The sequence below is a fragment of the Sturnus vulgaris genome, unplaced genomic scaffold (assembly GCF_052056855.1).
Source record: "Sturnus vulgaris isolate bStuVul1 unplaced genomic scaffold, bStuVul1.hap1 Scaffold_195, whole genome shotgun sequence".
NCBI lineage: Eukaryota > Metazoa > Chordata > Aves > Passeriformes > Sturnidae > Sturnus > Sturnus vulgaris.
In genome coordinates, this window is record NW_028276170.1 from 16,766,881 (window position 1) to 16,783,437 (window position 16,557).

At 58.4% G+C, this 16,557-nt stretch overlaps 1 protein-coding gene across 1 annotated transcript; it reads right to left on the bottom strand.

Moving 5' to 3' along the window:
* Window positions 1-13,294: 13,294 nt before the first annotated feature.
* LOC148218128 (uncharacterized) lies at window positions 13,295-14,899 on the bottom strand. Its single transcript, XM_088158252.1, has 2 exons — window positions 14,800-14,899; window positions 13,295-14,708 (listed from the first exon to the last, which is right to left on the bottom strand). The coding sequence occupies exon 2, from the start codon at window positions 14,580-14,582 to the stop codon at window positions 13,926-13,928; it is 657 nt and encodes a 218-aa protein (XP_088014378.1). The 5' UTR covers window positions 14,583-14,708; window positions 14,800-14,899; the 3' UTR covers window positions 13,295-13,925.
* Window positions 14,900-16,557: the final 1,658 nt, after the last annotated feature.

Genomic DNA, 16,557 nt, shown 5'->3' on the forward strand with positions numbered 1-16,557 from the left:
CCACCTGGGGCTCCCTAAAACTTCTTCTAATTCTTCTAATCTCTTCCTGGCTTCCTTGGGACCCACCAAAGCCCCTCCTGTCCCTTTCAAAATGCCATAACTCCCTCTCATTTGCCCCCCACTGCCCCAGGACCCCCACACCATCTCCCAATCCCTTCCCAGCCACACTAGAACTCACCAAGATCCTCCCAGTCTCTTTCCAACACAACCAACCTCATTCCAAACCCTGCTTTCCAATCCCTGATCTTTTTCCAGCTCCTCCACGCTCACTCAAATCCTTCCCAGTTATACCCAGCACCCCCAGACACCCTCCCAGTGCTGTCCAGGACCCCTAGAACCGCATCCCACCCTCCCCAGCATCCTTCAAACTCCTTCTCAGCCATCCTAGACCGCCGATCCATTCTCCTGTTTTAATCCAGGCTATCTCAAACTCCCTCCCAGTTACTCCCAGCACACGTCAATCCCTCTCCCAGCTCCCCCAGTGCCTCCCCCACGCCCCTCACACTGTGGCGTCCGGGCCGTGCTCCAGGCTGACGTGCTCCACCTGGAGCTGGAGCTGACCCCGTGCCGGGGGGGTTTCCAGCAGCACCAGGAGCTGGTAGAAATCCAGTCCCCATTAGGGACCAGATTGGTGGCCACCACATGCCCCGAGAGCTCCTGCTGGCCCTGGAACCATCTCAGTTGGATCTCGGCAAGGCACAAATCCATCACGGAGCAGAGCAGGCATCTGGGGCTGGGCTGGGAGCTCGAGGGCCACAGTGAGATGGGCACTGGGGAGCGCTGGGAGAGAGCGGGGACGCACTGGGATCAGCTGGGGTGGAGACTAGGAGAAATGGAAGAGGGCTGTTGTGGAAGTGAGAGGGACTAGGGATGAAAGTGGAGAAAGTGGGGGAACACTGGGAGAGAGTGGAGTGGATTGGGGAACGGGAGAAAGAGTGGAGGTTCGGGATTGGACTGAAAAGGACTTGGAACAGACTGGGAGGGATTGGGAATTCACTGGTAGAGAGGGTGGAGGTCTGGGAGTGGAATGCGAATGGAATGGCTGTGGACTGAGAGGAATTGGGAGGGACTCTGGTGACACTGGGAGGGACCGTGAGGACACTGGAAGAGACTGGGATGGACTGGGAGAGCCACCGGAGTTACTTGGGGTGGGGGGCAGGAGGCCCCGGGGATGGGAACAAGAAGGGCTGACGTGTCTCGGGTGATTCCCAGGGAGGTTTTGAGGGGCTCCAGGGTCATTCCCAGGGCAGGGCCCGAGGGGACACGCTCTGCCCCACGCTCACCTCTGCGCTCCACGGGGAACGGGCTGGACAACTCGTAGTTGTGCCGGCAGTGCCTGTCCACCGCAGCCCGTCTGTACTCCATCCATTGCGGGTCGCTGTTCCAGCACCTGGCAGCCTTGTCCCCAAAGGAGGTGTCCCCACGTGCAGCCCCACATCGCTGCCCAAGTGCAGGAACTGCTCCCGGTTGGAGATGTTCCTCTCCACGAACCTCAGCCGGTCGGTGCCGTGAATGAAGTGACACTCGGACTAAACCATCTCCTGGAACAGCGCTGTGTGTGCAGGACACAGGTCCGGGGGTGTCCCCCCAGCAGCCCCCCAGCAGCCCACAGTAGCCAAGAGCTCCGGGTCCCCGCCACACGCCCCATGGCCAGCGCCGGGCAGGGTCTGACACCTCCCCCCTGTTGGAACCCTGGAAACTGAGGGGTTTGGGCTTTCTCTGCTGACAGGCACTGACCCCCAGGAAAACTCTGCTTTTGACCTGAGGATGTGAAGAAGCTTTCCAGAATTGTGATAGAACTGGGATCACTGGTGTGTAGTTTGAATAGAAGTGTGTAATGTCCCATGGTGGAAAATTTAGAATTTGTGGTTTTAGACTATATTAATACATATAAAACAAGATGGAGGTTTTAGGGTGGAGTTTTCTTTCTTTTTCACCTTCTTCACGGGTCTTGGTGGTACTTTTGTAATTGGATAGAAAATTCCACATTGCAGGTCACGGGTGATTGGTTCTTGGGCTATTATGGTGTCTTTTTTTAATTGGACTCATTGGCCCTTAAAAGGGCTTGTAGAGACAGGTACGTCGCCATTTTTAGCCTGTTAGCTGTAAGTGCCGTTGAACTCACTGTAATATAGATAAGAATTAATAAACATCTGAGTCCGAACACGAAATTCCGTGTCTAGAGCATTTAATCTCGACTCTAAAAAAACAAAAAAGAAGATAAAACGCGATACCCCCCTCCCCAAATTCTCCTGGCGGGGGGCGCTGGGGGCGGGGCGCGGGTGGAGTCCAGGTGAGGAGCTCTGGGCGCTCTGGGACTGCCTGAGGAGTCATCAGCGCCGCGCGCTCTGATTGGCTCAATTATTTTGGTGACTTCTCTGATTGGCTGAGGAGAGGCCCGGGAGTTGAGAGGAGGACCGGGAGAGATCCTGCCCCAGGCTAGCGGTGGAAGAACATCCAATTAACAAGGCATGCAGATCATTTCCCAGCGGTGCCCACACTCCTGTAGGAACTAAATGCACCGAGGATCTCACGAGGGTCACCAACTCTCTGGCGGCCAAATCCAGCCCTGCGCTCCCTGCGGGTGCGGGCACTCTGGGAAGGGCTCAGCTGCGGGTCAGATGGCCGGAGAGTGGCTTGGTGGTCACCTCGTGTGTGAGGCAGTGATGGGCTGGGGAGATGCGTGGACACTGCACATAATCACTTCCAAGCAAAAACCATTCCAGGAAGGAGTAACAGCTTCTGACAGAGACCAAGTGTTGCCCCCAGGTGCTCCTGCCAACAGCCGCCTGCAGAAAGGAGCACACACACCAGTGCACGTGGGCTTTGGCTGTCCTCTGGCAGAGAAGTCCCCAGGGGACACAGGTCTCTGTGGCAGGAGCAGGCACCAGCATTGGCAGGCCTTGGGGGCGGCAGGTCTCCTTTGGCAGGGACTCTGCCACACCTGCTGATTTCACTGCTCCCAGGACTCAGAGCAGCATTCGTGCCCTAGGCCATACGTCCCGTGTCTGTGTCACACTCCTGTGTGTGTGACGGCCACCCAGCACCGGGTCTTGTCCCAAAGAGGCCCTGGCAGCTGCTGTGGAAGGCCCAGATGCCCTTCCTGCTGCAGCTGCATCAGCAACCGTGGGGGCTCCTTCTGCTGCCCTGAGCAGGCAGAGCAGAGGAGCATCTGCTTGTTGTTTGAGCCATTCCTAAAATTCCTGTTGGGCTGTCCTCGAACCTTGAGGGAACGTCTTCCTTGCAAGCTGGGCCACTTTGTGGGGGTGTGGGTGTCCCCAGGGCACGTGGAGGTGTGTCCTAGGGCTCTTTGTGACACAGTGCACCGTGGTCACCGTGCAATAGGAAAGGGACAGAGCGTAGAAGGGTGACCCTTTGTGACACGTCGTGACATAGGTGCTGGCGGTGACACGGCCACACCACAGTGCTCGGTGCACTCGTCGGGACAGGACGGAGAGAGCGGTGCTGTGAGGAGCCCCCACACAGCCAGCTTGTTCCTTACTGACCCGGAGATTTTCCAAAGCGTTTCCTCTGCAGGTGGCCTCGAGGACAGACTGCAGGACACGGTGTCCTGTAGCCTTCCCAAGGCTTCTCTGTTGCAGCTGCCTACAAGGCACAACTGCAGCACTTGCTCATCTGGAGCTTTTCCAAGACATCTCTCCTGCAAGCACTCCCAACTCCATACACGGACATGGAGCAGACACCACCCAGAGTGCCCAAGCTGGCCTGGGTGAAGGAGGACGAGGAGGCTGCAGCTCCCTCAGCACAGCAGCCTGAAGAGCTGGAGCAGATCCAGCTGCTGCAGGAGGGTGAGTAGCAGAGCTGGGCCACAGGGCTGGTGCCTGCAGCCAGCTTAGCCCCATCCCATCCCATCCCATCCCATCCCATCCCATCCCATCCCATCCCATCCCATCCCATCCCATCCCATCCCATCCCATCCAACATGCCCATGGATAGGACAGAAGAGGGGCTGGGGCTGAACCCCCTGGCAGCCACTCCCCATCCCTGGAGCATCCCAGGGCTGTCCCTGCCTGGGAATGCAGGGCTGGCCTGTGTTCTCCGGCCTCTCCCACAGCCCCTCAGCCCTGGCTGTGCTCGCTCTTTGCCAGGTGCCGCCATGGACCCGACACAAGAGCAGGACCCTGCCCGTGGCCGCTTCCGCAGAACAGCGCAGGTACTGCAGCCATCCCCACCTGGGCTGGGCCTGCTGTCACTGCTCAGCCCATCACCGTGCTTTGAACACTCCATGGATTCTCCCTCTCTTCCTGCCCTTCTCCTGCAGATGATCTATGAATTCATCGTGTGCATTTGGCGGGAAGAGACCACCGGTGTGGGCACTGGGCTCTTGGCAAACTTTCCCCTCTTCACTGCTGAGACCGGGGCTGCCATGCTGGATTTGCTTGTGGAGAAGGGTGTCTCCAATCCAAAGCAAGTAAGCAGCCTGTGGCCAGGGCTTGATCACCCCAGGAATTGTGTGGCACCTCAAGCCAGCTCTGCTGGGTTCCTTCAGTCTTTGAGGCCCAGCCCAATAGGGTAGGAAGGGCAGCACTTCTCAGGGGAAGCTGGGGAACCTGCTGCTCGGGCAGGTGTCCAAGTCTCCCCGGGCCTTCTGCAGGTGCCAGCCATGGTGAGGTACATCCACAAGTGGCTCACGGCCAATGAGTCTGCTGGGCACAGGCTGGACAAGGCCCTTCTGGAGCTGACCAGGGAATACCCCTGCGATGTGCTGATGACTCTCTTGCGCTGGGCCCCATCGGGTGACAGGTACGGCAGCCCCACCTGCCTTGAGGGTTTAGGGTTCCCCGGCCCGTTACCCTGTAGAGCCTGTCCCTGGTGACTGCCAGACAGGGGGACAGTTCCAGGAGCCTCTGGCTCCTCCGTTTGCCAGTGCTGCCATGTCAGCCCCTGAGCGTGCTGCCACGCTCCCTCCCTGCCCCTCAAGATGCCTGCACCCCCGTGGGCTGGCTGGGTGCTGCCAGCGAGGGCCGGTGGGCAGAGGCAGGGCTGATGGCCAGCGCGGGCCCCTGCAGCAGCCCAGGCCACAGTGCTGTGGCCCAGACCCCCCTGACACAGAGCTCTGACCCCACAGAGCTGCTACGGCCATGTGGGGAGTGATCATGTCCTCCACTGGGACTGCGGAGCCGGCACTGCAGATACTCCTCAATGTGCTGAACGCCTGGCCAGTGGACAGTGTGTACACCTCCGATGGCGACAGCACAGGAGTCTTTGCCCTGGCTGTGAGTTCCTGCAACTGACCTTGGCTTGCCCCTAGGCCACCTCTCCAGCAGCTAGCTCTCTGTCCTCCCCCCAGCTGCATCTCTCTGCCTCAGGCACTGCGCTGAAACCTGCCTTAGGGGCAAGGTTCAGGGGCACCAGGCTGGGTGACCCCGAGGTGTCTCCCCGGCCTCTCCCTGGCATGCTCGGGCCCTGCCACACGGATGTCTTGGCACTGAGTGTTGTCTCTGGGTGGTTCATTTTTTGCAGGCAACCGTGACACTGTGGAGGGTCTTCAACCTGACCTGGTGCCCACCTATAGTGTTGGAGTATTTTCCCCGTCTCTTTCTGTGTCTGCTCTTCCAAGTTTACATCAGCGCACTGGATACGCCAGAGGAGGTTGATACCTTCTGGAAGGGGTGCCAGGAGCAACTGGGCCTTGCCACCAACCCCCAAAGGTGCTCCATCCCAGTCCTCCCAGTCTCCCCATCCCTTCCAAGGCAGGAGCCAGGGCTGCCAGCATCACCTGGGCTTTGCTCTGCACACAGGTTTGCGGTGCAGACCCTGAAGGTCCTGCTCTGCCGAGTGCAGTGTGAGCGTGTTGTGGTAGCCATGGAAGGCAAGGCTGGCTGGGACACGCTGCTCTGTACTGACACCCACCACTATGCAGTGGGACTCCTGGCCAGGTGAGACCCCCTTCTCCCTGCTGCCCCCGGCACTTGTGCTCTGGGTGCCCCACACAGTTCCCATGGGCATGGGTTAGAGGGCTTTGTCACAAAGAGACGGACGAGCAGACTGGAAAAGGCTGGCACAGGAGGGTGCCCGGGAACAGCCGCCTCCCAAAGCGCCCACGGGGTGCTTGGGAAAAGACCAGAGCTCCGTGGGTCACTCCTGGGAGAGCTTTGCCCTCTCGGCTCAGGGGCAATGATGCCTTTTCCCCCCCACCAGGGAGATGCGCTGTGTCTCCATGATCTGGTGTTGCAGCTTCATCTCCTGCCTCTTGGAGCTCCTCAGCCAAGACATTTCAGACTGGCAGCTGCCCGCCATGGCATTCCTTGTGGAGGTGAGCCCCATGGGCAGCACAGCTGAGCTGCCTCCCACCTCTCTGCCCTCTCACAGCCGCAGCTGCCTGGGACGGTGCCCGTGCCCTGTGCTGCTGCCTTGGCTCAGGCCTGTGCAGTTCTGAGCTCCTGCCAGCTGGGCACCCCGGTCACTGCTTTGTGCCTTTCAGGTCCTGGACCTCCTGGACATCAATGAATGGGGTGACAGCCTCCTGGAGATCATGGCAAGGCGCCTGCAGAGCACGTCCAGGGAGATGTGTCGCCTGGTGCTCAGAGGCCTCGTGCAGCTCAGCAAGGACCCCTCGATGGTGAGAAGACAGCAGCGGCTGAAGCTGTGCGGGCAGCGTGGGGCTGGGGAAAGCAGCCCCTTGGGCTTGGCTGGGCTTTGGGAGCTGTGGCAGCTGCTCCCAGCTCTCCTGCGTTGCTGTTCAGCTGCCCGAGTGCTTCAGGACAGCCCTTCGGCCCCTGGGCTCCACGGCAGCAGCAGCAGCAGCGTGGGCTTGCCCTGCCTTGTCTTCCATGCAGAGCATTAGAATGTACAGCCTGACAGAAAGCCTTGTGGACCTGTTGCGGGATGCAGATGAAGACATCGTTGAGATGACCGTCACGGTGCTCAGCTTTCTGCTCTCGCACAGACACCTCGCAATACCCAGCCCCATCGCCCTGCGGCTGGCTGGCGCGCTCTGGCCACTGCTGGACAACGTAAGGCTCTGTGCCCCCAGCCACGGCCACTGGGTGCTGCCCCCAAGTGTGGTGCCCCGTGGATTTTTGGGCCTGTGCACAGAGGGGCCTGGAGCAGCTGATGTGGAGGGCTTTTGCTTCCTTTCCAACAGGACAACCGCCATGTACAGCTGCTCTCCATTCGCCTCTTCCAAGAGGTGATGAGGTTGGTAGCGGCCAAGGGTAAAAAGCCCCTCAAGATGCTTGTGAGCAAGAGCCTGCTGCCACTCTTCTTCAACTGCCACGATGAGAACATGCGTGTGGCAGAGGTGAGGACTCCTGGGTGCTGCTGTCCTCCTGGCAGGGGGCTCAGCTGTCTCCCTGCACCCGGGCACCTCATGGGCTCCAGCCTCCTCCTGGCCTTGGCACAGGGAGGCAGGTCCTGTGCCCTGGGCTGCGGTGCCATCTCTGGGTCTCTGCTGCTCTGCAGGCCTCTTGTGAAACGCTGCTTTCAGCACTAAGCTTCCTGAAGAGGAGAGATCTTGAGCATCTGCTGATGGCGGATCAGATGTGGAGGTTTGGCGAGTGCTTGGTAAGAACGCTGCTCCCTTCCCTGGGCTGCCCACGCGGGCTCTTCTCCAGGCTCCTCTGGCCCCAGGGCCGGAGCTGATGGAGCCCCGAGCTCCATCAAGCCCGCGCCTTGCCGGGCCCTCTGCCCCGCTCAGGGCTGTGCGGGCAGGGCAGGCCGGGGCCAAGGGACAGAGCCCGCGCCAACCCTTCCCTCCGTGCCCTGCCGCTCTCTCCAGCTGGCACAGGACAGGAGCCGAGCGGCCGAGCTGCTGCGCCAGGCGCTGCCGTACCTGCGGAGCCCACAGGAGCCCCTGCGAGAGGCGGCCCTCAGGTTTCTTGGTGAGCCACAAGCCCGGCTCCCTCCCCGCCCCGCCGCAGCTCGGCCCCAGCCCCGCCTGCTGCCCCGGCAGCGCCATCCGGGCCGGGGCTCTGGAGCCCCGCCTGCCCTCGGCGCCGCTGCCGCCCTCTCGCAGCCGTGTCCTTGGGCGTCAGGATGCGGCGAGGGCCGGGCCTGAGCCCTGCAGGGGAAGGCGCTGCTGTGGCCGCAGGGCTGGCAGCGCCGCTGCGGGGCAGCTGTGCGGCTGGGGCCGTGACAGGCTCTGTGTTGGCAGGGATGGCCGGGCGGTTCCTGAGAGAGCAGCAGCGAGAGTTGCAGCTCATGTGCAGGGGTGAGTGAGGCCAGCGGGCTGTCAGCGGGGGCTGGCGCTGGCAGCTGCGTTCCCTGCCCCGGCTGGGAGGGCTCTGCTCCCTGCGCGCACGAGGGGCGGCGTGGGCAGAGCACAGAGACCTTCCAGGGGCCTGCGGGAGGGACATTCGTGGACAGCGTCTTCCAGCTGATCCTTGCTGTCTCCTGCTTCCTCCAGGCTATGGCAAGAGCTGCCGTGTGGGAGGGATGGGGCAGGAGGGTCTCCCCAGATCCCTGCAGATGCAGGCTCTGACTGTGGCTCTGTTCCTCTCTCTTCCAGCCCTTCAGGACATGACAGATGACACCAGCCCTGCCATCTCATGCCTGGCTCTTCAGACTCTGTACATCACCAGAGTTGTACAGAGCATTCCCTCCTCCCGACTCCAGCAGATGCGAGATGGATTCCACCGACTCTGGAAGTCACGGCCTTCCCTGTGTCGCAGGGGCTGGTTGTCCTGTGTGAGCACCATGGAGAACTGATCTGGGAGGCTGCGTCTGCTGGGGCCACCTGAGCCTGCAGGGAACACCTCTGCTCTGCAAGCACTTTGTTTCACCCCACTGTAGGATTAGTAAATTGCTGTTGTCATACACAGAGGTCCAGGAGCTTTCTTTTGGTGCCCAGTCTTCAGGCCAATGGGGAAGAGGGCAAAAAGGGTGCTTGTGCTTGGCAAGTGGGCCAAGCATGCGGTGTGGAAGGGAAAGTGGCCAAAAGGCCCTTGGCCTTTGGTGGTTCTGTGGAAGCCTTAAGGCTTCCGACAGAGCGGGCGGGCAGAGGCCGGAGCTGCGGCGGGGATCCCTGAGAGACCGGTCCCTGGAGATGGCCAGCACCCCTCTGCCAGCCTGGAAGCGCCATCTGTGTCCTGCCCGTGTGTTGCTGGCTGGATTGCTGAGGGCTCTGAGGTGCCTCTTGATGGGGCTCCTCTGGAGCTCCTTCAGCAGCCAGGCAGGCCTGGGGGAGGCGTGGAGGGCACGGGACAGTGGGAGGCCATGAAGGGCTGCGGTGCTGCCAAGGCCTGCCCGGAGAAGGCAGTGGGAAGGCGTGAGGGGGATGCGTGTGGCGCTGGGTGGCGGGAGGCTGTGATGGGCCAGGAGGACTTGTGTGGATGGGTTGGTGGGAAGCCCTGAGGAACTGGGTGGCAGAGGCCATAAGCAGCCCCTAGACAGCCACCTTCTTCCTGCCAGCCGGCTGCTCTGGCGCTTCCCCGACGCGTCTCTGGTGCCTGTGGCAGAAGCCCTCGAGGCCTGGCCTCAGCAGGACGGTGGGGACAGCCCCGAGGTGCCCAGGCTGCTTTGGCCAGGGATAAGGAGGGACAAGGAGGCCCTGCTGGAGCACGGCCACTGGCTGCTGCAGGCGAGGAGCAGTGGGAAGTGGCAGCGCTGGCGATCAGCCCGGGTCCCCAGAGCTGTCCAGGCCACTGTGCTGTGTGGCCAAGACTCCCCTGACACTGAGCTCGGGACCCACAGAGCTGCTGCCACCATGGCAAGAACGATGTCTCCTGGAGCTGGCCTGCGGAGCTCCTGCTGTCAGCGTGGCTCTGGACACCAGAGAAAAATGACCAGAGTGTGCACAGGAACAGCAGCACCCAGAAGGCTTGTACCTCCTCAGCAAGACATGCACACCAGACAGGATGCCAAAAGAGGGGATGCTGTGTGCACAATTTTTCGTGGCTTGGCAAAGGGTGTAAGGGAAAGTGGTCACCATGGTTTTCTCTTGACTTGCCAGAATCACAGCAACGCTTGGCAGCTTCAGCTGCAGCCTGTCCCCCTGACTGACCTCAGCGGCTCTGCTCGAGGGCACACTCGCCTTCCAGAGTCGGCTGTTGCAAGGCAGCAGCGTTGGTGCCATCGTTAGAGACTCTGATGGGACACGAGCCCTTAGCTGCAGCTGCTGACACTCTCCTCCATTGTTATAGTTTTGCCAATTTAAATATACTAATTTTTCTGTTGTGAGACAGAACCAGGAGCAAAAGAGCAAGGCAGGCCTAAAACTTAAAAAGGGTATAAAAAACTTTATTAACTACACAAAGAAAGAGAAAGAAAAGCAAATTCAGAATAAGATCTCTAGAGCACTCCTTCCTTCCCTCTCCCAACCTTCATAACAACAAAACAAACATACAAAAAACTACTTCAGCCAGTTCCCAACTTAAATAGTCCTTTTCAGTTCACTTTGGAGAGAGAAGTTTCCTCTTGTCAGGCCATAGGGACTTCACCACAAGAAGGGAAAAAACCAGTCCTCTCATGGCTTCACTTTCACGATTTACATCTGCCTGGGAAAAAACTTGCAAAGTAGTGAAGTTCCTCCCATCTTCACAGCTTTCCCAAAGCTGTGCTTATGGGCCATACTCATGGGGTATTTACTTTTAAGAATTAACTGTTCCAAACCAAACATTTTCTTCATCTCTCTTTCTCTCTGTTCATGCTCCATCTCCAGAAAAAGAGATCCCCTTTTCTCCTCGGGGTGAAGGATTCTCAAGACAGATTCATTTTGATTAACAATCTACCAAATGGAACATCTCCAACCTCCCCGTGTCTTTCTCCATGGTTTACAGGAATATTCAGTACATCAGTTCATCCCTACAATCTTACAAAAGGATTTTCAGCCATCTTCACAGCATCTCCTCATTCTCCTTTCATCTAAAGAAACTTAGCTCTTGCTTCACTGATTTTGGAGCATCTCCTTTTTCCCCTCTCATATTCAAAGGAAAGCCGGAGGTCTGAAAAATCTTACCGGAGCACTAAAGAGTTAAAGTTTCACACAGAAGTCACGGCGCTGGGTGTGGGGGCGGCTGAGATGTTAATCAGCTTTTCTGGAGCTTGCTGCAGCCCCACACTGCCCATGGCCACCCCTGCTTCCAGACAGGGCCCGGCTGCCTCCCCCAGGCCGTGCGGGGGCTGGGCGGGCTCGGCCCCTCCAAAGCTGCTCCGAGCCAGCAGCAGGAGCCGGGCCCCCCCAGAGCCGCGGGCTCGTAGGGGAGGAAGCCGGGCTAAGGTCTCATCAATGAGCCTTTCCTCCCCCCGGCCATCGGGTTCCCTGGTTTGCAAACGGGGCCCAGCGGCCTCCCGAGCTCCCCCCACATGGGAGGGAGCCCGGGCTGGGCCGTTGTTACCTGCTCAGCCACCGGAAATAAATGAGAGTTTTTTTCCTGGGTTACCGCCTTCAAAATGTGTGCTCACCGAGCGAACTAACTTTCTCCAGTTGGTTGTTCAGGCTGTCAATAACCAAACCAAGCCTCTAATTGGTCCCATCAACTCCCAGAGGGAGTTCTCACAGAGAGAATTTCTCTCTTGAGTTTCTTCTCCCCAGGTTAAACTAGCACAGAAGTCGATATTAGGGAAGATCCTGCTGCTTTCCACCAGTTTTAGAGGTCATAAACGCTTTGGGGGATTTCCCGGTTAGTTTATGGGCAGATGTGACCCCTTTTTTGGGAGAATCCTGATGCTTTCCGCCAATTTTGGGGGTTCTAAACGCCTTGTGGTGGACTCACTCCCGTGGGTTCTGGTGCCGCCCGCCCACGCTTCCAACTGGTCCGGACTGGTGCTCCCAGTGCCGCGTGGGGCGGGGCCGCGGGGACCCCCCCAGGGCACAGCGCGGCTGCTTTGGGGCTGGCGGCACCGCCCGGCGCTGGGCATGGGGCGTGTCGGGGGAGCTGGGGCCCTACTGGTGCTACTGGTGCTGCTGGGAGCTCACCTGTCTGGGGGCCAGCGGGACTCGGGTGAACGTGTGTGCTCCCCCCGGGGACCCCCAGCCCGGTGTCACTCTACCCCCGAACAGCTGCTCCCGGTATTCCCAATAAAGCTTCCCAGTTTGCCTGGTCCTGTTTATTGGGGGCCAGTGGGAAGGACGTGGGAGGGACTCCACAGGGGGAGCCATGATTGGGGGGGGGGGTCGCAGAACTGGCCCCAGCATGGATCAGGAATGGGGACCCCAAGGAATGGTCGTGTCCCCCCTTCTCACCCTGCTCTGGGGGGCCTTGGGAAGACCCTGAACCCCAACACGGCACCGCCCCAACCCCAAAGGTGCCAGGACCCCAATAAACAAACAGGGGAATTTGGGGAGGGGGTGCATGGGGGGGTGCCCAGGCTGGCCCAAGAGCCCAGCGCTGCCCCAGCCCGACCTGCCCTGGCTCCATCCCAGCTCCTACCACAGGATGTGATGGTGTTGGGAAAACAGGGGGGTGAAGGGTGGGCGCTGGGCCCAGGGTGAGCAGGAAAAGGGATGGAGACAGAGGAGGGCTGAGGAAGGACTGGGAGAAGGACTGGAGAGGAGGCAGGACTAGAAAGGAGGAGGAGTGGGACATCTCTTAATGCAATTTGGCGGTCCCAGGGCCCTGACCAATTCTTTAGGGGTACCAGCCCCCTCTTTTCCCATGCTCTTCCAGCCCTTTTCCACTGTCCCCCAGTCAACCACCCCTGACCTCATGCTTCTTTTTGAGGCTTCCAGGCCCCTCCTGCTACCTCTGGGAGTCCCATCCCCCTTTCCCTCAATTCAGGCACCTCTTGAAAGCTTCTTTCTGGTGGAATCCCAAAGTATTGTGATTTATAGTGCAGTTTTGGAGGTGGACAGCTCTGTCTGGCTTTCCTCTCCCTGTTGTGGCCTCTCACCTGCCCCTGACACCCTGGGGGTGCTGGGATTTCCCTGCTGGGGACAAGGACGTTCATTCCCTTCCAGGAGCTCAATGCCCGGCTGGGGCTCCAGGGCAGGGGGTCCTTGAGCAGCTGCCCCAGAACCTCCGCCAGGGTCTCCCAGCGCAGCCGGAGCCGCTCGGCCTGGGGTCCCCAAAGGCCTCAGCGAACCCCAAGTCCCTGCCAGGAACCCTCAACTCCCTCCAAGCCAGCATCCCCCACAGCCCCTGCAAGTTCCCCCCATGGCACCGGCCGTGGCCGTGTCCCCACATGTCACTGGCCATGTCCCACCATGTCCTCACCCATGGCTGTGTCCCCACCATGTTTCCATCTCTGTCACTGTCCCCCACATCTCCATCCATGCCTGTGTCCCCCCATGTCCCCACGGATGGCCACATCCCCCTCCATGTCCACGTGTCCCCATGTCACGCTCCATGTCTGTGTCCCACCATGTCATTGTCCCCCTGTCCCCACCCATGTCTCAGTTCAGTGTCTTTATTTTCAAGCCAGTGTTGGATGTTTTAAAGGGATGAAGAGAAATGAAAAGGAAATCAAGGCCAAAAGAAAATTATTTCTGTGTCCATGCTGGCTGAGGATCCATGTGCTTGGGTGGGAGGGAAGAACCTTTTCTGGAGGTGTTTCCACCGCACTGTCTCCAAAATCTTGGTCTTTGCCCCAGTTCATCATGATTTGGCTGCAGAAGACATGCTTTAGTAATAAAAAATGAAAATTGCAAGTTCATTGAGGTTGGAAAGGACCTTCAAGACCATTCAGTATTCCTGAATGCCACCAGAAGATAGGATTGAACAAAGAAGATTTCCTAGGGTTGAAAGTCAACAAGTTCACTCTCCCCAAGAAATTCCCAATGTCAGTTTGGATCCTGATGGACGTTCCTGCCCCTGTGTTCATCCAGGTACCCACAGGGAGACAGGATGAGGCAGAGTCCCCTCAGTCAGGTGTCTTCCCAACACGGATCACCAGGACCAAAGATCACCAGGGCTCTGCCCAACAGGGGTCACTGGGGATCATCCAACACAGATCCTCCCATGGGGGATGGAGCTGCAGCAGAGCACGAAGCTCTTCCCACACTCGGGGCACTCACAGGGCTTCCCTTAGTGGAGCCTCCGTTGGTGTTTGGTCAAGTTAGAGCTGTCTGAGAAGCTCTTCCCACACTCAGGACACTCGTAGGGCCTCTCCCCAGTGTGGATGCGCCGGTGGTCAGTGAGATGGGAGTTGCGGTTGAATCCCTTCCCGCAGTCGGGGCAGCGGAAGGGCCTCTCCTCTGTGTGAATCCGCTCATGTAGGAGGAGATGGGAGCTGGTCTGAAACCTCTTCCCACACTTGGGACACTCGTAGGGCCTCTCCCCACTGTGGATGCGCTGGTGGTTTCTCAGGTAGGACATCCATCCAAAGCTCTTCCCACATTCCAAGCAGGTGTAGGGCCGTTCCCCTGTGTGGATCACCTGGTGCTTCATCAGAGTTGAAATAGTCCTGAAGCTCTTCCCGCATTTCCCACACTCATAGGGCTTCTCCCCAGTGTGGATCCTCTGGTGCCGGATCAGCTCAGAGCTCCACCTGAAACCCTTCCCACATTCCAAGCACTTGTGGGGCTTCTCCCCTCCAGGAGGCTTCTCCACCAGTTCTGAGCTCTGCCTGGATCTCCGGCCGCCTTCCCGGCTCAGGGAGGGTCTTTCCTCCTCGCAGCTCCCTGGGGTGGGTTTGCAGCCCCTCCTCGAGAGGGATCTACAGGGCTTTTCTACCTCCTCCATCCACCCACGCCTTGGGAATGACAAATCCTGGTTTGGGGGAAAACACAAGAGAGCACCTTGGGCTGACGGTTCCTCCTTCCAAAGTGCAATTCAGGAAGTCATTGAGCATCTTCTGTCTGTAAGACCCTGCAAAATACAACAATGCAATCCAAAAATTATCCAAGCATAAAGACACAAATCAAAAACTCTCCCAAAAGCAAGATTTAGCCAAAAATACCTCCAAAATAAAAAGATTCAGGCCCCGCAAAGAAACCAAGGCACCAACATTTAGCCCACTAAAGCTGATAAACGCCAAAATTCGCCCCTCTGAAAATCATGGATCCCCCTCTTCGGCCACCTGCTGAATGTGGGGGGGGAGCAACGCTCCTGGGACTGGGGGAGAGGCTCCAGACACAGGGAGGGGTGGAAACTTGTGGTGCTTCCTGTTTCTGTTCCTCCTCTTCCTGTATCCTTGCTCTTCCTCACACTCCTCTTCCTCCCATTATTCCTCTTTCCCCTCCACAATCCCAACTTCTCCTCCCACGTGCAGCGTTTGATCATCTTGTTCTTCAACCCTGCTTCGCCTTCCCTTCTCCTGCTCCACTGCCGGCTCCCTCTTCCCCCCAAACCCACAGCATCCCAGCGCAGGGGCAGCGATGGAGCTGGGGCAGCTCGGGCTGGGGCAGCGCTGGGCTCTCGGCCGCTCCCGCCCGCACTCGCTCCCCACTGCAGCCGCTGCCGCCACCACAGCGCGGGGGGGCCCGGCCTTGGCGCTCCCCCCCCTCCCACCTCCCCAAATTCCCCTCCAGGGGGGCGCTGGGGCCCGGGCCGGGCGCAGGTGGCTCCAGGTGGGCAACGCTGGGAGCTGCGGCTCTGCCTGGACACTGCTGCGTCATCACCGCCGCGCGCTCTCATTGGCTCAGCGCTGCCCGAGGGGCGGGGCTGCACCAAGCCGGGACACCCTGCTCCAGGGGGGATGGCCCCAAAACGGGGGACCCCCATGCAAGGAACAACAGCAAAGGGTCTCTACAAACACATGCTGCGAATCCGCTTGGACACAGGGCCGGGGACGTGGACATAAGGAAGTGACAGCAGAAGCCATCAGGGTCAGAAAATGTTATTAATTGACCACACAGACTGCTGCTCAGCCAAGGTCCTGCTCAATTCATGAACTCCCAGAAGAACAAAGACTTAACAGAGCCATGAATATCACTAGCTGTACAAAAGTGGAGTGCATATTAAGACCCAAGCACCTAGGGGCTCTCACATCCTTACACCATCTTCAACCAGGTGCCCTCCTCACACTGACACCATTCAGTCCTTGATGGCAAAGATGCTTTCTGGGGATGCCCACTCACACAGGATGGTAAACTGGATTTTGCCTTTGAGTGGGAACAAGAGATAGAAGGGAAAATGAGAAAGACATGGACGGTCCTTCTGCAGGGATGCAGGGAAGCACCAGCCTTATTGGGGCAAGCCTTGCAGAAAATATCACAAGAATTTACCCCACCCCAGGGATTGGGTTAATGCAGGATGTGGATGACTTGCTGCAATCAGGAGGACAAGAAGTGGTAGAAGAAGCCTCTGTGAAATGGCTGAATGTTCAGGCTAAACAGCATCTTTAAATATTTGATAAAAGAAAAGGGCAAATGGTGGAGAAAAAGGTAAAATATTTGGGACATATTTTGACTGCAGGCTTCTGGTGTATTGACCCAGAGAGAGACCAGGGAAGCTCAGAAATAACCCAGGATTAAAAAGGAGTTGCAAGAAGTATGACGACTAATAGGAAATTGCAGGATCTGGATTGAGGATTCTCTGTTCTAGCCAGAACACTTTGTGACTTTTAAACACCAGATAGCCTCAATGCTGTGGTATGGATACAAGAAATGGAACAAAACTTAAGAAAATGAAATAAACAAATGATTGATGCTGCAGCCATGGCTCTACCAGACTCAGAAAAAAAATTTGAATTGGATGTGGATGTTAAACAGGGCCA

What these genes read in the sequence shown, in the direction of transcription:
- LOC148218128 (XM_088158252.1), bottom strand. Translation starts at nt 14,582, where the DNA reads ATGGAGGAGGTAGAAAAGCCCTGTAGATCCCTCTCGAGGAGGGGCTGC.